Below are 27,685 nucleotides of genomic sequence, written 5' to 3'. Positions count from 1 at the left end.
GTTCAGTGCTCATTCAACTAACGTGGTCCACTTGAGATTGGGATATACCTCATTTTTGGTACCATATCATAAAATGATTTATATATAAAAATATATGGACTGCATGGATGAAACACATAAATCATGGTGGGGCCCACCGAGCACCGACCACCATCCATTGGCTGGTGGCAGGGGGAGTAGCCAATCCGTTTCCGTAATGCGGATTAGATGCGGAAAGGTTGAGTAGCGAGGCTCGCTGTTGAAGTGACGTCACTGAGTTCTGTGGGACCCACCATGATGTATGTTTTGTATCCACACCATTCATCCATTTGGAGAGATCATTTTAAGGCATGAGAAAAAATGAGTCAGATCTAAATCTAGAGTGGACCCCACCACAGAAAACAGTGGGAAGAGTGATGCCTACCGTTGAAACCTTCCTAAGGTCCAGTATGAGGTTTATCTGTGATCCAATGTGTTCATAAGTTAAGACAGACATGAAAGAATGTAAAACACAAATTTCAGCTAGATCGAAAACTTTTGTGGCCCTTAAAAAATTTTAATGGTGGCATCACTCTCTCCACTGTTTTCTGTGGTGGGTTCCACTCGAGCTTTGTATCTGACTCATTCTTTTGTTCATACTGTAAATTGATATCTCCAAATGGATGGACAGTGTGGATACAACACATACATCATGGTGGGTCCCAAAGAACTTAGTGACGTCACTTCAGTAGCGAGTCTCGCTATACATACGTTAATTGTATTTGATACTTCCGAGAGAGAGAGATATTTTTTATTTTTTTAGTCCGAGAAAAACGATAGAAGATTCAACGGTACTTCCGAGAGAGAGATATTTTATTTATTTTTTTATTCTGATAAAAACGATGGAAGATTCAACGGATCCTTCTTCTCTCTCCCCAAAATAGCTTTTTCCCAAAACACTAAAAAACCCAACATCTGAGAACGTCTCTCTTTTCTCATGTCGTCGAATCTTCTTCATCTCTTCGTCCTTTCGCTTCTGTTAACATTCGAAGCTTCTTATTCTTCATCTGACGGCATCGAGAATGCGAGGAAGCCGTTGCGTTCGATCAACGTCCCAGATCTCGTGAAAGCTGCCGTCGACTTGAACTCTACGAATTTCGATCAGGTCCTCAAAGAATCCCCGGCTTCATTCGCCATAGTCGAATTCTTCGCCCACTGGTGAGTTTGCTGAATTCTTCTCCCTGACGGGCTGTGTGACCGTAGATGCGGGGCCCACCTCTCTGTGATCGTGCAGTTCGTCCGGTGGGCCCGTTGTAGAAGATCTTAGTCGTCTTATGAACGTGATGAGGTCTTTGGATAACTACTTCGAATCCATGAAGCTTCTTTGGACTCCTCGCATAGAATTCTCAAAAGCAAGAAAATAGAAATAGTATCCATGAAAATTCATAAAAGTAAACGAGTATATAACCCTTTAAATAGGGACACCTTGAAAGAAGTTACAGAATTGAACTACAACTAAAACTTACTACTTATTATAAATAGTAAATTTACTTTCTATAGTAAGTGTCCTACGGGGGCTTAACCAACTCCTAAAGCCCAGCAGCAGATAAAGAGTTACAATCAAACCAGAACTTACTAAAAATAGTAAAAACGGAAATAAACATGGAATTCGACCGTAGCTCTCTGATGGAATCTCGCGAATTCAGTGTGGGCACCGGGTTGGTTGTCTAAAGTAGCTCGACCTACCCAAAATCATATATGTTATGTGGAGTAACTCATTCCGGTTTGCGAAATATGCCTGTTTTAAGGTTCTGACGATCTTGATGACTTTCACCTCGGATTGGGCCTTCTCTGGTCCATCTTGGACATGAAAGTGTCCGCGACCCACTCTACATCATTCATAGTCTGAATAATTGACTGTTTACCCAAGGGTCCGCACTCGGCAGGCAACATGTGAGAATCGATCTTGTTGCTACAGGTTCTCAATGGAGGAGATGCTTGCTATTGTATCTTTTTTGTGATGGGGTCAAACAGATGACTGGCATGGATTGCATGTAGGTGGGCTTGGCATGTACAGGTTCTGGCTGAGAAAACAAAAATAATTTCTGCTTGGCCCAGTAACAGTGCTAATGGTACCCACATTTTCGTGATTGTGGCTGTTCCTCTGTGGTCCACTAGACGAAAATCCTGGATGACTGAAATGTGGGCCCAGCTTGTATAGCCCCCAGACCAATCAAAACTGAGTTCGTCCTTCAATGGAGAGGGATTGGAATTCTGCTGGCAGAGTGATGGTCCACTTGCATGCACTCAGAAATTGGGTTCCACAATAAACCATCCGGAAATTGTATGCATGTCAGTCAATCAAGTTAACCACTTAAAATAAATAAATAAATAAAACGTTTATCACTTTATAATGAAATAATGTCTGGGTGACTAATGGACTTCTAATGTTTTAGTCGGACTAAAATGAAGTATATGGATTGCAATATCAATATGAGTGGAAATGACTAATTAGTTAAGATTGTTGATCAAGAAGTTTCCCCAAATGACCCCTTGCGATATCTTAGGTCAATAATTTATGAGAGTGGAGATTGAGAAGGATATTGCCTGTAGAATTCAATTTGAGTGGAAGAAATGGAGATGTGACTCTAGAGTTTTATGTGAATCTCATGTACCACTCAAACTGAAAGGGAAACAATATTGGATAGCTATAATACTAGCATGCTTTATAGGATAGAGTGTTGGGCAGTTAAGGAACAACAAGTTCATAGGTTGAATGTAGCTAAAACGAGGATGTTAAAATTACGGCTGTCAACGGGCCAGGCCTAAGGTAGGTCTTGGCGCGGATTTTGAACTGTTTTGGGCCAGACAGTTGAGCCAACCCTATTCAAAAATCTAATATTTTAGGCCCGAGCCCTGCCCATTGACACCCTTAGTTAAAATGGATGAGTAGCTAGACGAGGAGGATATAATTAGAAATGAATGCATTCGAGAGAACTCAGGAGCAGTACCAATAGGCAATAGGGCGAGGGAAAGTTGACATCTATGGTTCAAGTCATTTGTAAAGGAGGCTAAGAACTACTTTGGTTAGAATGAGTGAATTGGTACAAGTTGAAGGCTATAATTAAAAGGGCAAGGGGAATGCCTAAAAGGATGTGGGTGGAGGTTATAGGAGAAGACTTGATGATCTATGGTCTCACTGAAGGTATGGCCCTTGAGAGAGTGGAATGAAAGAATAAGATTCATTTAGCTGACCCTAATTACTTGGATAAGGCTTAGAAGATGATGATGATGATGATCAATTGACATCTAATTGACAATTCCAATGAAAATTGTCAAGGGTCCAATTTTAACCAACAATTGTCCATTAATTAGAGGATGGGATAGTCTAATCACTTTGGCTTTGGGGTCATCACCTATCTATAGTGGATCCCATGGTTTGGATAGATTGATGTGAGTTACATGCGTGCCACTTGGTACAGATTTTGAGTGCATGTGAATGAACCATCAAACTCTTACAGAGTATCAAATCATTTATTTATTCCATTTTCATCTTATTTAGAATTTTATATTTTTCTTGAAATTTTTATTTTAAGATTATTAGGGTTTAGTTTGCTTAGTTATTAAGTTGAGCTACTATATTGTTGTATTATTGTGAGGACCATTAGTGAAGAGACACGTGAGTTCTCAATTATTGTAGGCTTGCATCAAGGGTGTACGTTGAGCCCGTACCTTTTCGCATTGGTTGTGGACGAAGTAACGGGGCATTTGCAAGAAGAGATCCCATGGTGTATGTTGTTTACAAATGACATAATTTTGATTGACAAGACGTGGGAGGGCATAATACAAAGCTAGATTGTGGAGAAGTGCTTTAGAATCTAAAGGATTTAAAATTAGTCGGACTAAAATATATATATGGAAGACAATTTTAGTATCAATAGTCATGGAAATGAGAATTTAGTTAAGATTGCTGACCAAGAAGCTTTCTAAAATGACTACGGTTGATATCTTGGTCAATAATTCATGAGAGTGGAGAGATTGAGAAGGATGTTGCGCATAGAATTCATGCTGGTGGAAGAAATGGAGACGTGCCTCTAGAGTTTTATGTGATTGTCGTGTACCAATGAAACTGAATGGGAGACTTTATAGGATAGCTATAGGACCACCATGCTTTATGGGACAAAATGTTGGGTAATTAAGGAACAACATGTTCATAGGATGAGTGTGGCTGAAATGAGGATGTTGAAATGAACAAGTACAAAGACGAGGGAGGATAAAATTAGAAATCGAGGAACTTAGGAGTAAGTGAGTAGCACCGCTGTTATTTGATGGGGAAAGTGGGCATAGATGGTTTGGTCATGTCATGTGCAATAGAGACCAAGAATTGTACCAGTTAGAAGAAGTGACTTGGTGCAAGTTGAAGGCTCCCAAAAGGATGTGGGTGGAGATAGTGAGAAAAGATTTGATGACCTATGGTCTAACTGAAGTTATGACCCTTGATTGAGTGGAATAACAGAAAATGATTCATGTAGCCGACCCCAATTAGATGTTATTGTGGGGAATCTTCATATAAAGCATTACAAGACTTGAGTTTGGGGCTTGATCAAAGGATTGAACAATATTTCGTGTTTTTCTTTCTTTATTTCTCTTTAAATTCAGGATTATAGGTCAACAATCAATAACTGTTGCCATAATATGTGCTGTCATGTATCAGGGTTGGAGTGAATTGTGTCATTTTTTTAGTTAGGTTTTTCTGAGGAGGATTACTTTTAAAAATATTCTGAACAGATTTTGGAGAGGATCATAGGTCGAGTTTACGAGAAAGTAACGGGCTTTCAAAATTTTATAACTTTTCTTATCAGGAGTAATTGATACATACAACCCATTGCATGCGAACTTCAAATGCAACAGAGCTCATGCACGAATCGGTCATGTGTGTTGGTTCACATGCAACCCAGCTCATGTGCCAATTTGTCATTTGTATTGGACATCCAACAACTTTACAACTTATAAGGTGGGCCTCTTCATGAACACCTGCGCAAAAGTCAAGTCGGTCTACACTCCCCTCATCAGGTGGGTCACCCTCTAAGAAACCATTGGATGGTTTAATTCAGACCTAACAATTGCATGATTCAATGTACATGTATGGCTCACATGATAAGTGGACCTGCCTGGTTTTTGCTCTCGGTGATCTTCATATATGATGTTACCCAATTTATCATGTCTCAGAATCTCCGATGCCCTTCACATGGCACATTGGCAGTTGAGCTGAGCTGCTGCATGTGAAGTTCACATGCAGTGGGTTGTAGGTGATTGTTTTTGTTTGATGAGTGTGTCATATTGATTATTGCTCATTCATGGGCATTCACACCCCCCACTCTGTTTCTATATGCCATTGGTCGTATGCTGTTTGAAGCATTAATACTATCCTATTATTTTGTTGGGTTTGCAGGAGTCCTGCCTGTCGAAATTATAAGGTACATCCTCTGTATCATTGTAATGATTAGCTCCCTTTTTTTCTTCTTCTTTTGAACAGTGTAATGATTTGCTCCTAATGCATTCAGTTTTCTAATGCTTTTCGCTTGAGTGACAATTATGCAGCCTCATTATGAAAAGGTCGCCAGGCTTTTCAATGGACCTGATGCAGTGCATCCTGGGCTTATACTCATGACAAGAGTAGATTGTGCATTGGCGGTATGTTGGTTCTGGTTTCAGACTGAAAATATGATTTTATCAAGAGCCATATTAATGGATTTATAAGTTAAAAATCATTTTGAGAACAATAATGTCTGTTTTTTGTTTTCAAGTTGGCTGGTAACTTTTCTTCTATTTTCTTTTTGCCCTCTTCTACCTGATCATTACAAAAAAATAAAAATAAATAAATGAAGGAAGAAGACGGAAGGAAAAAAGAGTTTTATGCTGACATGATTTGTTAAGGATTACTGTATAGTTCTAATTGTGTGTAGGAACCTTTTTTTTTCATTCGAATTTTATTGAAGGAGATGGATACATCAAGACAAATGGAATGAATTCCAATACATAGAGAGGGAAACAAGCTATTGTTTCTGTGATATTCTTAACAAGATCCATTCATTAATCATAGATTGTAATGGGTTTGGGTGAAATGATCATGACTTCTGCTCATATGTAATTATATGTAAGTCAGCTGATAGTTCATCATGTATTCTTCCTTTATCCCTATTGTTGGTTATTCTTTGTTTGTTTCTCTATCAAGTGAATGTATTGTCTTTTCAGCTGGCCAGATTATAGTGAATTCTCTTTCCAGTGTCTGTCATTATCTGTCCATGATGTTTCAAATATTCCCACCAATTATACATGTGTTATATCAAACTCTCAAGCGTCTTTTGTGTTTAAATAAATTCTCATGGGCCAGTTTAGGGGATTTGACTATGAAAAGCTGCATGTTGAGAATAAAGTGGGTATGGCTGAGTTTTCATATGGAGTAATGTACAGGTGTCTTGATACCTAGTAGTTTAGCCATAAGATTTGGGAGACAGAAATAGCTCTTATGACCTTATTAGATAAGTTATTGAAGAACAATCATCATCCTCTAATTCTAAACCTTATCCCAACCAGTTTCTTAAGTATCGATGATATTAGCTGATATATCTTGTATCCCACCCGTGTGATATGAAACACACAAGTACTGGGATATATCCCACATGTTTGATCTGGTGAGCATTTTTTATTTTCGATCTCTTTTTTTTTTTTTTTTTCTTTTTTCTGTAAATCATGTTAAATTAGTGTCAAATTGTTACAAATCCATAATTTTTCATGTTTTGAATGAAAAATCATGGATTGAGAGCTTCAATTTCAAGATTTGGGGGGGATGGGTCGAGTTGCAGAAAATTGAAAAAATCAAAATTTCACAATATCTCGCAAATCGGTTGCAATCTTTGTGTCCAAACATAAAATCAAACATGCGTGTAACCTGATCTAGTGATTCTTCTTTTGCTTTTGAATGTATTGCTTGTAGAGCTGGGCATAGGACCGAGTCGGACATGATTTGGTCCAACCTGATTCGGTCTGATATCTACGTGGCCGGATCTGAACCCGATCCGATCCGGCACCGAGTTCGGGACATCTAACCCGAACTGATCCGTTGCATGATTGGTCTGACCCGAACCGAGTCCAACTCGGTCAGAGAAACTGAGTCGGATCAGATTGGGTATGAATCAATTTTCTTAACGGTGAAAATCATTATCCTTGCTGCTATTTTCGGTGTGGTCCATTTGAGCTTTAGATATGATTCATTTTTTTTCCTATGCTTTAAAATGATCATGAAAAATTGATAAACGGTATGGATATGATAAATACATCATTGTGGGGCCACGTAATGTGGATCTCATTTGAGCCGTTCGTACAACTCGGAGCTCGAGGAGTACAGTTGTGTTGACGTGCACAGCATGCTAGCAATTGCTACGTGCTGTGCACGAAAGTACCGTGCATGGTGTAATGTTAGCAAGTTCTGTGGGTCTCATCATGAGGTATGTGTTATATCCAAACCGTCCATCCATTTGACGAGCTCGTTTTAAGGCTTGAGATGAAAAATAAAACAGATCTAACTATCAAGTGGACCACACTTAAAAAGGTTGTGGTGATTGAACGTCTACCATTGAAACCCTTTTTGGATTAATTTGAAATTTATTTTTCCTCTTAATACAGGCCTTTGTTACCTTATGGACAGATTGGATGGAAAATAAACGTTATGGTGGGCCCTATGAATTGTTTAATGGTGAAAATCATTCTCAGCTGTTATTTGCGTTGTGGTCCAGATGATCTTTGGATATGATTCATTTTTTGGATAATGCTCTATTATAATCTCTAAAAATATATGAACGGTGTAGATATGATAAATACATCACCGTGGGGCCATATAACTTTGATCTCACCGTTCGTACAACTCGAAGCTCGAGGAGCGTCAGTGCTCGTTTTCGCACGACACGTACCTACAGCTAGCTACTGCTAGCTTTGTGTGGTACACGGGCAAATCCTCTTACCGTAGTGAGTAAACTCTGTTGGGGCCCACCTTGAATGCATGTGGTTTATCCACGCTATCCATTTGTTTTTCCATATCATTTTAGTGGTTGAACCCAAAATTGATGAATATCCAAAGCTCAAGTGGACCATACCATAGGAAAAAGTAGAAATATCGATATGAATCACTCTGGATCGAGCCGGATCGAATCGGTCTGGTTCCATTCGGATCGGGTCGGTCTGGATTAACCACGACTCGATTTCGATCCGAAAACGGTCGGATCTTAAGGGTCCCTACTCGATCCGCACCGATCCAGGCCGTCGGTTCGGTTCGGAATGGATCGGATCGGGTCTGATTGGGTCGGATCCACTAGATCGGGTCAGATGTGCCCAGCTCTAATTGCTTGTGTTTCCACACGTCTTCTTACATTTATAAATTATATGAATAGACTTTGAATATACTTGCATCAATTCAGTTAGGCATCGCACATATTAGGACCCCATACAAAGAAAACCTATTATGTGCACTTCTTTTTTGTAATGTTTTGATTTATAAGTGTGTATTGATGTCTTTTTCAACAATCACTGAAGTTTCATTGAAAAAATCGACCAATTAAGACCCGAGACCACTACAAAGCATCTCACCATCTTCCTCATGTTATCCACTATGTCGGCTTTGGCATCATAAAAGAGAATGCTGTCGTTTGCAAACTGAAAATGGGAGATCAGGAGCGAGCTATATATTCCCCATGCTGAAATCTCTAATCAAGCCTACCGGCCGCCCTCTATCCAGCATCTTGCTAAGAGCTTCAGCCCCCCACCACAAACAAGAATAGTGAGAGCAGTTCCCCTCGCCGAAGGCCTCTTGATGCCCGAAAGAATCCTTCAGGAGAGCCATTTACAAGCATCAAGAACCTTGCCGACTGGACACACTCTTGCATCCAATTCCTACACTTTTGCCCACATTCCAATCTTCCTAACATGTTGTTGAGAAAGCCCCAATTGACATGATCATAAGTCTTTTCAATATCCAACTTGCAAATTATTCATTTCTTTCCTTTTTCTATGCTTTGAATCCAAGCATTCATGAGTTGTGAGGGCACCATCCAGAATTTCTCTTCCCGCCACAAACACACTTTGATTAAACATTCTTGGTTAAACATTAAATTGTATATAATTTAAAAAACCCCACCACCATCATCATAGGGCTTTCCCAGTTATTTGGGGTTGGCTCTACGCGCGAATGACTGCCAACTTAATTATACTGGATTGTGTCAATGTATCTGATTAACTCAAACTGGAAAAAACATGTGCCAACTTAATTATACTGGATTGTGTCAATGTATCGAGATCCCAATTGGTTTTAGCTTCATTTTTAGTTTATGTGTTTCCATATTTAGTGCCTAAATTTGTTGTACATCTGTGGATGTTATTTTCGAGTTCATTTTCTTACCATAAACGTTTTTTTGAACAGCATTCTCACCTCAAACATTATAAGGTTACCTGTATTTTTTATTTTTTTTTAAATTTTTTTTGTCATTCATAGCATTATTTTCTAGAAAACTGGTGTAGGAGCTGAATTGTGTTCCCATTGAAATGTATGTGGTTTGTGTGTGTGTGTGTTCCTGGAATTGATATTGTTTGTTCATGGCCCACTTCCAAGGTTCTTTTACATTGTAAATATGTTAATAATGCTTGGCTTTACTCCTTTCTTCTCTATGTAAATTATTACATACCACTTCTCCCTCTGTTATGATGAGGTAATTGATTACATTTACTGGGAAGTATGTTTGGTGATTACCCCCTCTAATCTTTGCATGTGTGGCAGCACAGATAAATAAAAAGCTTTGTGATAGATTTTCAATTAGCCATTATCCTATGCTGCTTTGGGGTTGTCCTTCTAAGTTTGCATCTGGTGGATGGGAACCTAAACAAGATGAGAGTGAAATACAGTCCATTGATGATGGGCGGACGGCTGTTCGCTTGCTTAATTGGATCAATAAACGAATGAGCAGGCATGTTCTTTACAATTTTCTCTCCTTTTTTTAAATCCTTTCATCCTTTCTTTCCCTTTTCCCCATATCGAATCATTATGAACCAAAGACTTGCATTTCATCATTGAGAGAAAACTATATAATGTTTCTATGGTTATGAATTAACCATTTTGCATCATACAAGCATCACATGTGGAAAGAAATCCATTCAACTCATTGAACAGCTGAAATCTGTACTCTTTTTAATCGTGGCTATATCTGTTTCTGGAAATTGCATCAGTATGTCTAGTGGTGACGTAATTGATAAAAACAAGTGTCCAGTTGTGCCACTGAATCATGGAAAATTATTTGATTATGGAAGCAAACCATGTGTTGTTTTGGAACTGCTAGTGTGATGAGAAAAACTCTCATCTTCATCTTCATTGTTCTGAAAGAGCTCAAGTAAACTTTATGATAACATCATACTGGCTTTAAAATGTTGTAATCCAGCTCTAAATTCTATATGTAGTAGTTGATTAATCATTGACCTTGTGATAAGGAGATGTAGTCAAGATTGATAGGCAACACAAAACAAGAAAGGCACTGATTAATTATTGATTACTCTCTCGTGTTATCATTTACCTTATAAGATCCTGGCGCTGAGGATATGCCAATATGCTCGGTTGTTAGTTTGTACAAGTGGGGCAGGTGGTTCTGTGATCTAAACCTTTGGTCTATGGGCCCCACAGATGAACTATACCACAAGAGTCTTCTCAATAGGACAATGCTAATCCTTCAGTTTGCGGCTTACAGATAGAATGTTAAGATGAGACTTGAGAGATACAGAAACATCTGAACATTCATTGGAAAGAAGCTTAAAGTTGGTGGCTGGGGCGATGTTGTCAAATTGCATATGCAGTCGCATGGGATCAGCATCTGTTGTTCACATATGTGATTGTTTATTTTTAAGAAAAATAAAAATAGGGAAATTTTGAAAAAAGTTATAAAAAATTTGGGAAATTTTGCCTAATTAGTAAAAGTGAATGGATAACTAATAACTTATTTTACATATTTCATTGTAATTTGAGTGTTTCATTAAGTTATATAGTTAATTACTAATAATATATTTACATAAAATTTAACAAAACAATTTATAAGCTACATAAAGAGAGAGTTAATTATTAAAAACTTCAAACATAAAGAAAAAGATGAGTAAAAGAGAGAGTAAGAGAGAGAGAGAGAGAGAGAGAGAGAGAGAGAGAGAGAGAGAGAGAGAGAGAGAGAGGGAGTTGGGTTGGGTGGTTATCAAGTCAACTCAGTTGAAACCGAGTGCCAATTTATAGGCAAAATTGACTGAAATTGCAAAAAATCATAATTTTTTTTTTTAAAAAAGTCCTGTTTGGCAGTATGCGATCGTATAATCATCGAATAATAAAGTATGCCATGGCATACTTGCCATGCGATCTCGTCACATATATGCAATCGCATGTGTGATTGCATTTGACAACATTGGGCTGGGGTAAAGATAAAATAATGGTGGCTAGGGTCATCCAGGGAGATTTTCATGGTGTGGTCCATCCCCAAGTGAAACCCAACAGATCAATGTTCTAGGTCACTCAAGTGTGGGCACCTTTGTACGAACTGAAAACCTGACTATGTTGTGCATTTCCTCGGCTCATGAATCATATAGTCCCTCGACATAAATAGTAGTAGTGGTGTTTTTTTTTTTTCTCCCAATTTATGTGGGTTTTGGGTTATGGAACTTACCAGCAATATCTGTACTTGTTAACGTGTATGCCATATGTGATGAAATGTTTCCATTACCTTCAATTTGATCATGGCATGGCACTAACTTTCGAGACATCTATTGTTTGACAGTGAATTCAACTTGGAGGACAAGAAATATGAGAATGAACATCTGCTTCTTCCAAATGCCTCAGACCCTGGCCAGGTCTTTCAGAGATGAACACTGTGACCTGTTCAAATAATATATTTTTGAACTCTCTTTTACAATTTTACTTCACTGTTTTTGAAGTCTTTTTATTTTGCTTCAGTTATAATACCACAATAGTAGTGTGTATAATCAAGAAAATGACATAACACTTTGTGTTGCATGGATGGTGAAAGATTGCTCTATCTGTATATTAAAGTGTTGCATGGATGGTGAAAGATTGCTCTAGCTGTATATTAAAGTGTTGCATGTATGGTGAAAGATTGCTCGAGCTGTATTTGATGTTGAAGAAGCAACAGCTTTAAGGCCTTTGACATCATCTTCGAACACAAGGTAGGGCTTATTTACACTAGAAACAATGGTGATTGATCATCCAAGTTCGTGTGACCTTATCAACGGGTTAGATGCAAGCAAATATTTCCATGGGCCCTATGAAGTTTTTAATGGTGGGGCATTCAATCAATACTGTTTACTATGTTAGGGTCCACCTGAGATTTGGATCTGCTTTATTTTTAGGCTCATGCCCTAAAATGAGCTGGCAAAAAGGATGGACGGCGTGGATGTGTATTATACATACGTCATGTTGGGCCCCACGGTCAGGGGAAGGTTTTAATGGTGGGGGAATCCATGTCTACTGTTTGATGTGGTGTGGCCCACTTTAGTTTTGATTGTACCTGCTGTTTGGGATCACGTACTAAAAAAGTGCTGGCCCAGCCAACTGATGGACGGATTGATGTCACACAAAAATCAAGTGGCCCACGGAGGTTTTTGTTGCACGGGCTCCCTGCAGCAAGTGTTGCACGGAGATATACGGTAGAACCCGAAAGAACGTAATAAGGTGGAGCCATGTTTCCAGTGGACACGTCGGAGGGTTATGTATCCATCGGGTCTATCGGGTCCACAAGGACGGATGGCCCACGTTTGAAAATAAAAGTAATGAGACAATCGAATCCATTACTTTTTCTAAGTTCATCTCACTGCATTTTTTAGCGTTAACTTCTTTATTTTCCACCGTCATTTTAATGATCAAAATTAGAGTAATAGATATGATTTTTTTAAGATCTAAACCATCCATATAAGGGCCTTGCATATGGACGGACCTGATCGATACATAACCCTGCCACGTGTCCTGTAGAGAGATGGCTCTACCTTATTACAGTTCTTGCGACACACCGTATCATCACCCCTCGTGTCGATCGCTCAACATCACCAAGATCATGACCCAACCCAACTCCAAACTCCTGAATTACGAAATTAACCCTGCACGCTTCAACAAAAGAAAACCCAAACCCCCTCTCAATCTCTCTCCATTTTTTTCGAAAATGCCCTCAACTTCCTCGAAATTCCTCTCCTTCCTTCTCTTGTTCCTCACCTTCTTCGGTGCTCCTGCAACGGATTCGAACCGCCGAAAGGGAATATGCGAGACCTTCGTCGCCCTAAACGGATTCCGTTGCCGCCAATTCACTGTAAGTAAATCTCTCTCTCTCTCTCTCTCTCTCTCTCTCTCTCTCTCTCTCTCTCTCTCCTGTTTTGGTGGTACGCGGGAGTAGCAAATCAGGTGGTTTCCTTCTCTCTAAATGGCCGAACCAATGGGGTCCACCGTTTTTTAGTCGAAATTCACGCTCTAATGTGAGTCAGTTTCACTATTTCACGGGCAAGCCTCTCCTCATAAGGTAGTCCGGTGGACTACACGTCTTCCCGCGTTTTTAATTGGGTGACCTGGATCGCGCAAAAACCACGTTTATCGGACGGTTCTAACCGTCGATTTTTTGAGTCACCACCATCAAAGAAATGTGCGCGAAACTCAGGTTTTTGGTTTTACCAGTTTCTCATATCATTTGCTAATTCAAGTAGTCCTGGAACCATGTAGTGAATCCATGAGACCCACATGTACTCTGTTTGGAGACTTGAATAGTGAACGGTCAGATCTCATCATTTCTTGCGATGGCAATAAATGGACCATTCGAATCAGTGGACCCCGCCCTTTTTATTTAATTTTATTATTATTATTTTTTATTTTTCAGGTTCCAACAAGCGACCTCTACCTTCTAACAATGCAAAGGATTTCAAGTAGAAACGTTGCGATACACAACGAAACGAAACCCGTTTTTCTTTTCCATGGGATTATGCAGGTTTCCCCGTGTTTTGAATGATCGCATAGAAGCTGCCATGCCTTCAGATGTATGGGGTCCACCGTGGTGTTTGAATTCCATCCAATCCGTCTCCTCTTGTTAGGCCTAAAATCCCCCAAAGCAGCCCAATCAGTAACTGAGGTGGGCCACAACAAAGGAAATAGTTGGGGACGTTGGGGAGGGGTCCACCTGGATGAATGGACACAAGGAAAATCAACTCATTCCATATCCATATCCAAACCTTAGGTATATATATATATATGGGGCGGTTTGGATTTGAAATGCACATTACGGTGGGCCCCATGCAGCTAGAACGAATGGCTTTCGTCCTTTCTCATCGTTTCTGGTTTACACATGGAATTTTCTGATTGGATAGGGCGGGGAGATATGGGTGATGAACGAGCCTAACGAGTCTCTAGGGTTCATTTTAGCAGAGGCCGGTTACGATGTTTGGATCGGGAACGCTCGCTCTTCCTCTTTTAGCCTCGGCCATCTTCACTACTCCCAATGTCAGAAGGTTTCTCTCTCCCTCTCTCTCAAATTCGATTTTCGCTAACCTACGCCATGCGGGCAGGCGACCCCACATCCAGCAAGGTGGATGATCGAGCTTGCTCCAGTAGACAGAATACTCAGCCCTACAGTTCTAAAATGTCACGCGGTCACTGACCTTTAATGGGACCTGAGCCAAAACTGGTCCAGCCATGTTCTTCTATGCACCGTTAAACCCAAAACCAAAGTGGGCTATCCGGGCCCACTTGTTACCCGACTCTGAAAGCCTTGATGAGATCATGATATGTTTTGATTTGTTTCTGCGTAGGAGTACTGGGATTGGGACTTAGATGACATTGCCACAAATGATGTCCCCACCATGCTGAGATTCATCAGAAGAGTGACCGAGAAGCAAATTCTCTACGTGGGCTTCTCTCAGGTGATCTGATTTTCTCCCCCCACATCTCCACCTCTCGACGTGTGTCCACGATTGAACTGCACTAATTTCCATGCATGAACCATACACGATGGTTTGTGCTTGGACTGAGCCATGATGGGCTGGGTCGAATCATGTCCAACTCTATCCTATGAGCCGACTGCTGGACTCATCCCACCAAACTGAAATAACTACGGTCCAGCCCACAGGCGGTGAGACTCGTACGTCACTAGGGTTGTACATCTGAGTTTGAGTCGAGCTGGCCTCAGCTCGGCTCGGCCACTAGCTGACCTCAGCTCGAACTTGGCTTGGCTCAGTTCGGTCAGCAGCTCGGGCAAGTTTGAGCCAAGATCGAGCTGAGTTCGCCTGTGCAGCATTTTCACAAACACCTGGACTGCACCTTCAAAATCTCACTGTATTTAAGACAGCAGCAATGGTTTTTACAGATATCCTATCGAACACCTTCTAAGCAACATAAAAATCAAGAGAAAAAAAGAAGGTATTGGTTTCATATACATCCCTTCCTGGCCACCAGCCATACTTCATTGGGTCATTATATCAAACACTTGGTGAGCAACATCAATATCAAAGTAATTAAGTCACTGAACTAGTTCAATTCGAGTTGGGTTCGATCGGAGTCGAGCTGGGCCCAGCTCGAACTTGGCTCGAACTCATTTTCGAGCTCAAAAAATCAGCTCGACTCGGCTCAAACTCAGCTTCGAACTGAGTCTAATCGAGCTTTTTTGAGTCGAGCAAGTTAACCGAGCTAGCTCGGTTCATGTACACCTCTACTCGTACCAAGCTATACCCAAGTCAGACGAATGATTTGCACGTCACTGTGGGCCTCCACCACAGTGACCTCCACCGGGGTTTCTTCTGGCTTTGCTCTGCTCAGACATAGTTCACCATCTTTGGGTCCTGACAGGCATGCTCTCACTCGAACCCTTCTCATAAGAAGGTGCAACCTACGGGGGATCCCACCAATTAGCTTCCTTGCGCCTTGCGGGTTTGTACATTCATTGACTCACACACATGTCATACTCCTTGGTCCGTGTTTCAAGACGGGTCAAACAGGAGCCCATGGGCTAGTGCTGGGAGCACACCGGTGCCGAAGTTGGGCAGGCTAGGTCTACTGTTTTATTCCCATATGGGAGTGGGCAGTGCTCATTTGAGCCCGATCTTTCCAAAGCGTTGTGGCCCACTGATTCATCGTGGTTGATATTCTCATTAGGGGGCGATGGCGGGGTTTGCTGCCTTCACCTACTCGAAAGTGTCCGACCTTGTGGAGAAAGCTGTGATGCTGAGCCCGATTGCTTACCTCTCAAACATCAGATCGACCGTCGCAAGGATGGCCGCAGCCTCCTTCCTTGATCAGGTGATTATTTACGATAGGAGAAATGTGGCCCACCTTAATAACCATCTTCCTACTGGTTGGTGGGCCCCACACCTCCTCAGTTTCAGTGGGGGTCCAGATATCTGATGTTAAGTCATACAGAAACTCGGTTGGGTGGACTTACATTCTGGAACTCCTCAGTAGAAAGATTCACGTTCGTCCATGGTTAATGGTCCAAGCCGTCTGGACCGTTGGGGTGGCCACCATAATATTCGGCCTTTCCTTGGACCGTTGCTATATTTCTTTCCTTCACCGTTGATTAAAAGACCATCAAACATAGGGTGAGGATGTCTCCATCACGGGAGATTTTTTGGACATGGGTCTATCCAGGGTGGGACCAATGAGGTCAATGGTTTGGATCAGGGGACCATGGACCCCACTTATATGTACTGGATTCTGACTCTCTCTTCTTCTTCTTTTTCTTTCAGCTCGACCTTGCGCTTGGAGTAAGCCGCTTCAGTCTTTCAGAGTAAGTGCCGCAGCCTACATATAACGTTGCATTTCGAGGTTGGGGAGCCATACGTGCCAACCTGGAACATTTGAAAGGGATCTGAACCGTGTATCGGGTGGGGCCCACGTGTGGATGATTTTGCCAAAAACTCAGGATGTTTAACTGATGGTAGCGGGCAGCTGACCATCCATTGTTTCGGAAAACGTGTGGCCCACCTGATAGGTGGACATTGCGAGATGATTTGCACGGTTGGGCTCACGATTTGGTGATCCAAACCATTAATATAATGTGGTCACCATGCACCAAAAATTCCCCGGATGGAAAGAACGTAGCCACCTGAATATTTGATGGAGCTTGGACTGTCCCTTTATTTTCTTTCGTAATCATCTATTTGCTGTCCACCAACCGAATGGTTAGAATTTTCCCACCTGGGAGATTTTCAGTGCATGGACCATCAAAAGTGGGGCCCACAATGTCGGTTTTAGATAACCGGATCATTCCTCCCACTTGTAGGAACCGAGGGCCTCCGTGGTGGGTTGACGTCACCAAGTTCTTCGGGCTCCGCAATGATGTATTTGTTATATCCAGACCGTCCGTCCATTTGGTGAGATTGTTTTAGTGCATTAATGATTTTAATGAGGCAGATCGAAAGCTCAAGTGGACCACACCAAAGAAAGCAGTGGGATTAAACATCTACCATTGAAATCTTCTCAGGGGCCACGGAAGTTTTGGATCAAGCTGATATTTGATTTTTCGTTCATCCAGATCCTTGTGGCCTTATCTACAAGTTGATGGCAAATAAACATCATTGTGGGCCATAGGAAGGTTTCAACGGTGGGCATCATTGTCCTCACTGTTTTCTGTGATGTGGTTCACATGAGCTTTGGATCTGCTTCATTTTTTGTGTCATTCCCTAAAATGATCTGTCAAAATGGATGGACGGTGTAGATATAACACATACATCATAGTGGGCCCTACAGAACTTGATGACGTTAACAGGTCACAGACGTTGGTGGGTCGGGCCTGGCAACTCGCTTCCGGGTTTAAGCAGGGCTGTCAATGGATCGGGCCCAATCCGAGCCGAATCAAAATTTAAAATAGCCCAACTTTGTAAAGCCCAGCCTAAACAGTTTAAAATCTGGGCTAAAGACAACCCCAGGCCCAGACCATTGACAGACCCAGGACAACTTGTTAAAGTCCTGATTCGAGTCACGGCTCAGCTAAGTCAGGGGAACTGGGGATACTTTAACTCTTGACTCAAGGTGCTGAGTCGAATTGACCGAGTTGACTCGGACAAGTCGCATTGGACCGAAGCAGTGCAAGATCCATGGCTAACCAGACCCTGGTCCGGCTCATTAGCAATCCTAGCGTTAAGAGAGCAGTACGTAATTGTTTGTGCTTGGATATGTGGTTGCAGTGAGTTGGTGAAGCAGATACTGAGAATGGTTTGCGACCTCATTAGCTTAGACTGTCAGAGCAACTTCCTTGCACTCATTGAAGGTATGGCTTATGATATGGCATGATTGATGGGCCATCCACAGTCATATCCAACCATTCCTAGTTGCTTTGGGACACTAGCTTGGTCAATTCTAGAGTTGAACATGAACCAAGCTAGCTTGATTAACTCTCTCAGTTCGACTCAACTTAGCTCCACTCGGAGCAGAATTTGGGTGAGCTGAGCTGAATTTTTAAGCTCGGAAGGATTTTGAGCTGAGCTTGAGTTAACCTGAGTTTGACTCAGCTCAGCTCGAAGCTCAGCTTGAACTTGACTCGGTTTGGCTCAAATCAATTTAGCTAAAGTTATAACTTAATTATATGATACTGTATATGTGGGAAATAGTACTACAAGGTCAAACCTCATGGGAATTTCGCATGAAGTCGAGCTGTGTGGCCCCACCCTGATGCGGAACACAGCTCACGTTGAGGAAAGCTCCCATGAGGCCAACCTTATAGTGCAATTTCCCATTTATACATATAACTTCATTAATATGTTATACTTTATATCATATATAATATTAAAAAAAGGCAGCCAATATTAAAATCATAGAGAAAACACTTTATTCCCAAGTTTGAACTTAAATTCGGCTCATAAGCTTGAGTTTGAACTTAGCTCGAACTTGGCTTGAGCTGACTGAGCTGCTGACAGAATCGAGGCAAGCTGGCCAGTCAGGCTTGGGGACTGAACCGAGCTGAACTCAAGTTGGGAAAGGCTGGTAGCCAAAACGAGCAAAGTTGTGCCAAGCTCAACCCAGATCGGCTCATATACAACTCTAGTAATTCAATCCATTAAGCTGAACTGTTAGTTAGGTCTATAAATCATTTCCTGCTCTCCAATATCAAAAGGATGCTGATCGGATGAGGCAATCCATCCATAAGTAGCCCTTTTTAACAGCCTAAAAGTTTTCAAAGCTACGGATGGTACAATCAGGATTATCTGGTGAAAGCAGTTCTTTACAACCATGCAATTAACGACGGGGCCCAACAAATAGATGGATGAAATTATTTATTGGTCTTTTCTTATTTTTTATTTTGATACATGGTCTTTTGATCAGGTGGTTAGAATCATCCGATCAGTATGAGTTTTACATCATAGCTCCCCCCACCAGGACCCAGCTAGGGACAGATGGTCTTGTCACCGTTATGTATGTGTTTTATCCATGATGTTCATCCATTTTCACAAATAATTTCAGGTGATGAACCTAAAAATGAGGAAGATTGAATTCTCAAGTGGACCACACCACAGGAAACAGTGAGGATTGAATGCATACCTTGAAAACGTCTTGAGGATCACATAAGTTTTTGGATCAGGCTGGTTTTTATGTTTTCCCTTCATCCACGTCTATGTGATATTATCAACAGGTTGGATGGCAAATAAACGTCACCTTAGGCCCTAGGAAGTTTCAATGGTGGGGTTCATTGTCAACATTGATTCCTCTGGTGTGGTCCAATTAAGCCTTCGATCTTCCTCCTTTTTGGAATCATGCACTCAAATGATCTTTCAAAATGAATGAATGGTTTGGATAAAACAAATATATCACTGTGGGCCCCACAGAACCCTTGACAGGACCGTTCGTCACTGGTTACGTCCCGGTGGGGGTAGTACCCAATCGGGGTCCGATATGGACCTAATGGACGACTCTGATTGGTCCATCTGAGTGTCCAACCATGCCAATGCAACTATTTCTCACTTAATTATATTAATGGTCTGTAACTCTATGATGGTCCCAACAAATGGATGGCTCATGTTGCTGAGGGGACCTACATTTACGTAAGTAATCTTGACAGTCCATTTTATAGGCCATTGATCGAGTGCCCAGAATCATCCAGTCTGTGGCCTAATTGACATCAGCGATGATGATTGAACTGTCCAAGTGGTCTGATGGTTCAACTCACAATCCTAACCTTCTGATTCATTCCCCTCAAATGAACGGTCAAATAAGAATACAACAACAGTCCAATGTTCTAGATCACTGAAACATCCCATAATCCTCTCTCGAACGTCTACAGATGCGAACCGGATCTAAATAGCTGATTTGAACGGCTCTGATCACAGGTCCCAGCCACTGTATAAACCAATCGAGGACCGGATATTATAAACAGTACGAGTTGCAATCGACATCAATGAGGAACATCGTCCAATTGGCTCAGCGTATGTTTACACGAAGACTGCCATATTAATTCCCCACCGTACATGTGGTATACGGACGGTCCAAATCGTGCGGCTCAGTGTGGATGGACCATAGCCTGAAAATCACACCGATTGAACGATCAGAACCATCCATCGGTTATCAAAATATACACATGGTTAATCAGATGGTTCTGATCGTCTGATCAGTATGATTTCCGGACAATGCTCCATCCATAACAGGGACAACAATTTGGACGGCCTGGATCGCCATACACGTATGCCAAAGGGCTGATAGATTACTATCTTTTGTTGTGAAGTCGTTAGATCGGGTCGGTTTTGTAAATATGATCATGGGATTATCGGTAATCTCATCCGTTACTGGGCCATCTTCCCTCCATCATACAAGCTCCATGGACTGCCAAAGAGGCTTCCTTTCTTGCTCGCCTACGGTGGGAACGACTATTTGGCGGACGGTGAGGATGTAATGCACGTGTCGAGGGAGATCCCCGGACCCGTCGATATGCTGTTCATGCCCGACTACTCGCACGAGGACTTCGTGTTAGGCACGTGCGCGCACAACGACGTGTATCCAACGGTCCTTAGCTTCTTTGAGAGTTAGATGCATTGCAATTTTCTTGTCCTTTTATAAAATCATTTTGATTGAAAATAAACTGATAACATGGAAAATTTGAAACAAAAAGATTTGTGATTTGGTTTTGATTTTTGTAATACTAATATGAGGAATTATATGATGTGCGGCCCACCTCTTTGGGTGGTCTACACGGTTTCAATTCTGTGCAGTGGTTGTTCACTAATCCAGGCCATTGATCTGTTGTCTCCCACCTGCATGGACCACGTGATTTTAGGGTTATGTCTTCCTTCAGTGGATCTTATGATTTGGATGGTTTAATTTGAATGTGAGAGCGAGGTGGGTGGGACCCCTAACTGTATGTATACAACTACATCCAGGCTGTCTATCTGTATTGAAAGCTCATTTTAAGGTATGATCCAAAAAAATGAAGCAATTCCAAATTTCAGATGGACCATAGTATAGCAAATAGTGGTGATTGACCATTAAGAACTTCTTGTGGGCCAGAAAAGCTTTGGATCAAGATGATATTTGTTTGGTCTCTTCATCTAAGTATTTTTGACCTTATCAACAGGTTGGATGGATGGCAAATAAACATTTCAGTGGAATTAATGAAATTTTTTATGGTGGGGATTCAATTATTACCTGTGGTGTGGTCCACCTAAGATTTTAGTCAAAGGTGGGCTCACATAATGCACTATTCTCATTAAAGGTGGGCCCCATATAATAGATGAACCACATCAAAGTGTGGCCAGCATGGTGGACCATCCACATCAAGTGAACCTTACTTGATGGGTGGTCCACATCAAAGATGGGACTCACATGATTAATGATGGATATTGAATGTGGGCTTACATGATGGTCTGTTAACATCGAAGGTGGGTTCTACATGATGGATGATGGACATTGAAGGTGAGCTTATATAATAGTTGGTTGACATCAAAGGTCGGCCCACCTGATGAAAGACTCATATTGAAAGTTGGGGGCCACGCAATGAATGATCCACATTTAAAATAAGAGCTTAGGGCCCCACAGAGCTTCTCTAGCACCCCGACTTGCACCAACTGGTAGCACGTGGGTACTAGAGGGGGAAGTGGATTAGGTACCAACCGTAGAGCTGGGCAGAAACCAACTCGATCTGGCAGATCTGACCCGATCCAAAGGCCTGGATCGGTGCGGTTCAAGTAGGATCAGTCAGATCCGACCATTTATTGGATCAATGTCAATTCAGACCGATTCGATCAGATCCGATCCGATTCGGTCATATAGTATGAAGTTAAAATAGAGTCATTAGATGTTTGCATCTAACTGTTGAGAAATAAAAGACTGAGGTTAAAACATTTCCCAAGAGAGGTAACGTGAGGGCAATGTGGGTGGCTCATTGATGAGGCCTACGTTGGGCAGGTGTACCCCCACCAGGCCTTAAAACCTGGTTCGGAAGCGGATGGGCCGGTGTAGAAGCGGATCTCAGTAAACTTTGTGGGCCCAAATGTCATTTATGCAATTTATCCACTCCATCCATCTCTTTTACCAGATAATTCATCTCAAAAATGGAGTGTATCCAATTTTCAAGTGGAGCACACCACCGAAAACAATGTAAATTGAACATCTACTGTTGAAAAATTATTAAGGGCTAAAGAAGTTTTAAATCAAGCTAATATTTGTTTTTTCCCTTCATCCATGTCTTTTTGATCTTATGAACAGGTTGGATGACAAATAAACATCACTGGGGCGGTGGGGCCTTATAAAGTTTTCAACGGTGGAAATCAGTACTTCTACTTTTTCCGATGGTAAGGTCCACTTGAGCTTTGGATATGCATAAATTTTGGATTCAACCCCTTAAATGATCTGGAAAAATGAATGGACGGTGTGGATCAACCACATGCAATCACGGTGGGCCCACATGCATTCACGCTATATCACACGCCAACTATATAGCCGTGTGTAGCCTGTGGATAAACTTCAATTTAATTTCTTATTTCACATGCAAGCAAGTAGAGGTGGGCATCAGACCGAGTCGGATCGGATTGGGTCTAACTCGATTTGGTTCGAAATCTAATTGGGCAAACCCGATTCCGATCCAATCCGAGACTAAGTCCGAGACATACGACTCGATCCGATCCTATTTTCGGTGTGGTCCATTTGAGCTTTAGATATGATTCATTTTTTTTTTTCCAAATGATCTAAAATGATCATGAAAAATGGATATAATAAATACATCATTCTGGGGCCCATCTAACGTTGACATCATTTGAGCCGTTCGTACAACTCAGAGCTCGAGGCGTTACAGCTGTGAACGTGCTGTGCACGGCAGCTGTAAGCCTGTAACGTGTTGTTCAAGAAAACACTTAAGTTAGCAAGTTACGCAGGTTTGATCATGGGATATATGTTATATCCAAACAATCAGCTGTTGTAGATACGTGTCGTGCGAAGACAAGCGCATACACGCCTCGAGCTCCGAGTTGTACGAACGGCTCTAATGAGATCAAAGTTACATGGTCCCCACCATAACGTTTATTTTCCATCTAATCCGTTAATAATGTTAAAAATACATGGATGAAGTGGAAAAACAAATTTCATATTGATCCGAAACTTCTGTGATCTTAAAAAGGGTTTCAATGGTAAACGTTCAATCCCCCACTTTTTTTTGCAGTGTGGTCCAACTAATCTTTAGATCTGTCTTATTTTTCGGCTCAAGTCTTAAGACAAGCTCTCCAAATGGATGGACGGTTTGTGTATAACACATACCTCATAATTTGACCCAAAGAACTTGCTAATGTCAATACACCACCAGCCAATCTACTTTCGGTTTGGTAACACCCACTTCTCTCTTCCGATTTGAACGGTACCCAACCCAATTCGATTCGGTTTCCCTAACTGAGTCAGACTTGGTTCGGGTCAGGCTAGTAGTGCATCGGATCGAATCGAGTCAGCTGACCTGGACTTGGTCCCGGATCGGATTGTGTTCGGATCAGTTACTTAAAAATTTGGATCGAGTCGAGTCGAACCCAATTCGATCCGACTCAACTCGATGCCCACCTTTACTGTTTCATATGGTGTGGTCCACTTGAGCTTTTGATATAGTTCAATTTTTGTCTCATGCCCTAAATTTATCTGGAAAAACGAATGGACGGCGTGGATAAAGACCATACATCCATATGGTAGATCCTGCTGAGTTTACTTAGTAGGCTTAATGAGCTAGTAGAGGTGGGCATCGAGCCGAGTCGGATCGGATTGGGTTCAACTTGACTCGATCCGAATTTTCAAGTAACTGATCCAACTCGATCCAATCCAAGACCGAGTCCAGGTCAGCTGACTCGATCCGATCCGATGCACTGCTAGCCTAACTCGAACTGAGTCCGACTTGGTTAGGGAAACCGAATTGGATCGGGTTAGGTACCGTTCGGATCGAAAGAGAGAAGTGGATGATACCAAATCGGAAGCGGATTGGCTGGTGGTGTATTGACTTCAACAAGTTCTTTGAGTCAAATTATGAGGTATGTGTTATATCCAAATTGTCCATCCATTTGGAGAGCTTGTCTTAAGGCTTGAGCCGAAAAATAAGACAGATCTAAAGATCAGTTGGACCACACTACAAAAAACAGTGGGGGATTGAACGTTTACCATTGAAACCCTTTTTAAGATCACAGAAGTTTCGGTTTGATATGAAATTTGTTTTTCCACTTCATCCATGTATTGTTAACATTATTAACGAATTAGATGGAAAATAAACGTTATGGTGGCACCCATGTAACTTTGATCTCATTTGAGCCGTACGTGCAACTCGGAGCTCGAGGCGTGTACGCGCTCATCTTCACATGACACGTATCTACAACATCTTATAGCTTGTGTGGGACGCGGATTAGCCACAGACAGGTTGAGTAGCTAAACTCCCTACTGAAGCGACGTGACCAAGTTATGTGGGACCCACCATGATGTATGTGTTGTATCCACACTATCCATTCATTTGGAGATATCAATTTAGGGAAGGAGCTAAAGAATGAGTCAGATCCAAAGCTCAAATGGATCCCACCATAGAAAACAATGGAGAGAGTGACGCCCACCATTAAAATTTTCTAAGGCCCACAAAAGTTTTTGATCAAATTGAAATTTGTGTTTTCCCTTCTTTCATGTCTGTCTTAACTTGTAAACACGTTGGATCTCAGATAAACATCATAGTGGACCTTAGGAAGGTTTCAACGGTAGGAGTCACTCTTCCCACTGTTTTCTATTATGGTAGGATCCACTCAAAATCTAGATCTGACTCATTCTTTGTCTCATGGCCTAAAATGATCTCTACAAATTGATGGACGATGTGGATACAACACATACATCATGGTGAGTCCCACTGAACCTAGTGACGCCACTTCAGTAGGGAGTCTCGCTAACTACTCAACTTGTCAATATCTAATCCGCATCTGCTTGCGTGTGATACAAGAAATTAAATTGAAGTTTATGCACAGGCCACACACGACTGTATAGTTGGCGTGCGGTATAGCATGAATGCATGTGGGCCCACCGTGAATGCATGTTGTTGATCCACACCGTCCATTCGTTTTTCCATATCATTTTAGGTGTTGAGTAGCTAAACTCCCTACTGAAGCGACGTGACCAAGTTATGTGGGACCCACCATGATGTATGTGTTGTATCCACACTATCCATTCAGTTGGTTAAGCAATGCATGGTTTAATGATATGGTGCATGCCCTTCACCACCAACACTTCCTTAAACGATGACATCTAACGTTCGCAATGACCAACACTCCCTTAGTTGCGACCTCGACTACCGAATCACCATAATAAATAATGCAATGTCGTGAAATATGTTAGCCCGGTTGATTAATTAGATTCATTCACCCAACAGGTTGGGAAAACTGGAATACCCTTAGCAGAGTTATTGCCCTAATCCGATTGCGCAGCTCGATGGTCGTGGTCATAAGACTCTCACGATCCTTAACCCTTTGTGGATTCGTCAATCCCGAAATTCTTAAGCTTAGACAAAGACAATTGGGACTTCAATGTCTCACTCGCGGTCACTATGGGGAGGTCGTCACCCTGGCATAGGTCGACAGCACGGACACATTGTCCCATACCACCGTCCCCTGCTCACGAGTCTAGGTGCTCACTGGTCACTACGGAGAGGCTCGCCACCCCAACGTAGGCCGATAGCATGGGCATGATGTCCCATACCACCATCCCCAACTCATGAGTCTTGTGGGCTGTAAATTACAGCTAATAGTGGGCGCAAAGGTCTTAGGGTACTTCGAGTTCATACAAGCGTGATCAAACATAGTTAATGTAACAAGAATGACCGATTTGTGAGTTAATATACTTCGACAGGCTAAACCATAACTAATCGGCCTAAGAACGATGTCTCGTGTACTCCAACTACGACCAACAACCTACAGTTCAACTGATCGGGCTAGATTTACTCGCGGGCAGGTCCAACAAGGGATCGCCCAAGAAATTCCAGGTAATCTGCCAATCCACAAACATTGTCAACTTTGGGGACAATTCACACATAACATACATAAATCAGTAAATTCAGTACATGGACAGCAACATATGAAATTTCACCAAACAAACGGGTCATGTCTAACATGTTCCAACCTATACATTCATAAGGACATCCATACATCGAAACATAGTAGTTCAATTTCACAAATTATAGCATAAATTGCACCAAACAACCATGTAATGGGAATTGAATGAAAATAATTCAACAATTTAGAGATTTATCAACATTCAATCACCACAGCACCACACATGCATGGCATGTAACAAGGACAAATCAACAGATCAATATTACTTGGAGAAATTGAAGTTTATACCCTAATTAAACATGCAATTCGGCATTCCATGTAATTGGGGATGCTCAGGCCAAAGCCCCTTTCCGATATTTTAAGAAGTCGTAGCCCTAAAGTCTCATCCGTGTAATCCAACGAAATTTCAGCACATACACTTACAATGCACCACACACATTCACTAAACCTATGCTAGGCATGATAATCTGCCACCTAAAGGCAATGATCCACACCTAATGTTAATCAAAAGTTGCTGAGATCGTCCTAGCGTCACCGGGTCCATAAGCTCGATGTGCTGAGGCCCTGCATTACATGGAGTAGAGGGTAAGTTACATGCATGTAGCTAGAATCAAGGGAGAAATAATTTGGAGCCCTATCTTACCTCAGATCGGGCGGAATTTCTCTCCAACGGCGATTTGATTGGCATTATCCAGCGATTAGGAGGTGTAGGTGCGGGGATTCCCAAATCCTAAGGAGCACAACCAAATTCACACCCCAAATCACCTTTGCTCTCTCCTCCCTTCTCTCTCTCTCTCTCTCTCTCAGCTGCTGGAGTTTATGGGAGTGAGAGAGAGAGAGAGAGGCTGGATATTTATATCTAGATTTTTATTTCAGTTGACCCTACAATTTGATAAAATCCCTCCAATGGCCCTGTGGGCCCATTTTTTATTATTGGGGCTGTCCTGATGGCCCCCTGGCCCATCTAATTCATGGAACACGTGCCCCATGGCCCGATGAAGGGCTGGGCAAAGTTTGATTGCAAATGGATGTGGGGTTTTACCGCAATGGCCCGTTTTGTGATCAATAATCACCGTTCCTCGATCAAGGGTCAGATTTTGATGGATAAGTGCAGGAAAATATTTCTAGCCTTTGGTGTAAATTT

At 41.7% G+C, this 27,685-nt stretch overlaps 2 protein-coding genes across 5 annotated transcripts in view; both read left to right on the top strand.

Annotated features, from left to right (window-relative positions):
• The first annotated feature begins 870 nt into the window (after window positions 1-870).
• Window positions 871-27,685, top strand: part of LOC131237704 (sulfhydryl oxidase 2-like) — a 98,205-nt gene continuing 71,390 nt past the window's right edge. For both annotated transcript variants that reach the window (XM_058235614.1, XM_058235615.1), the window contains exons 1-5: window positions 871-1,176; window positions 5,411-5,435; window positions 5,560-5,652; window positions 9,790-9,971; window positions 11,808-11,880. In XM_058235614.1, the coding sequence (XP_058091597.1) occupies window positions 956-1,176; window positions 5,411-5,435; window positions 5,560-5,652; window positions 9,790-9,971; window positions 11,808-11,880 (594 nt within the window). In that variant the 5' untranslated portion in view covers window positions 871-955. The remainder of the gene's footprint in view (window positions 1,177-5,410; window positions 5,436-5,559; window positions 5,653-9,789; window positions 9,972-11,807; window positions 11,881-27,685) is intronic.
• On the top strand, window positions 13,074-21,203 carry LOC131237705 (triacylglycerol lipase 1-like). Of its 3 annotated transcripts, XM_058235617.1 has the most exons (9): window positions 13,076-13,346; window positions 13,905-14,012; window positions 14,389-14,529; window positions 14,830-14,940; window positions 16,169-16,312; window positions 16,759-16,799; window positions 18,199-18,281; window positions 20,335-20,430; window positions 20,727-21,203. In XM_058235617.1, the coding sequence occupies exons 1-9, from the start codon at window positions 13,098-13,100 to the stop codon at window positions 21,026-21,028; spliced, it is 1,275 nt and encodes a 424-aa protein (XP_058091600.1). In that variant the 5' UTR covers window positions 13,076-13,097; the 3' UTR covers window positions 21,029-21,203. The 3 variants fall into 3 exon arrangements, with proteins under 3 accessions (XP_058091601.1, XP_058091600.1, XP_058091602.1); XM_058235618.1 differs by lacking the exon at window positions 13,905-14,012 and having other exon boundaries at window positions 13,074-13,346; XM_058235619.1 differs by lacking the exons at window positions 13,905-14,012; window positions 14,389-14,529.

Source organism: Magnolia sinica, chromosome 2 (genome assembly GCF_029962835.1).
Source record: "Magnolia sinica isolate HGM2019 chromosome 2, MsV1, whole genome shotgun sequence".
Classification (NCBI taxonomy): domain Eukaryota; kingdom Viridiplantae; phylum Streptophyta; class Magnoliopsida; order Magnoliales; family Magnoliaceae; genus Magnolia; species Magnolia sinica.
The sequence above is the reverse complement of the archived record's forward strand: the minus strand, read 5'-3'. Positions and strand labels throughout refer to the sequence as shown.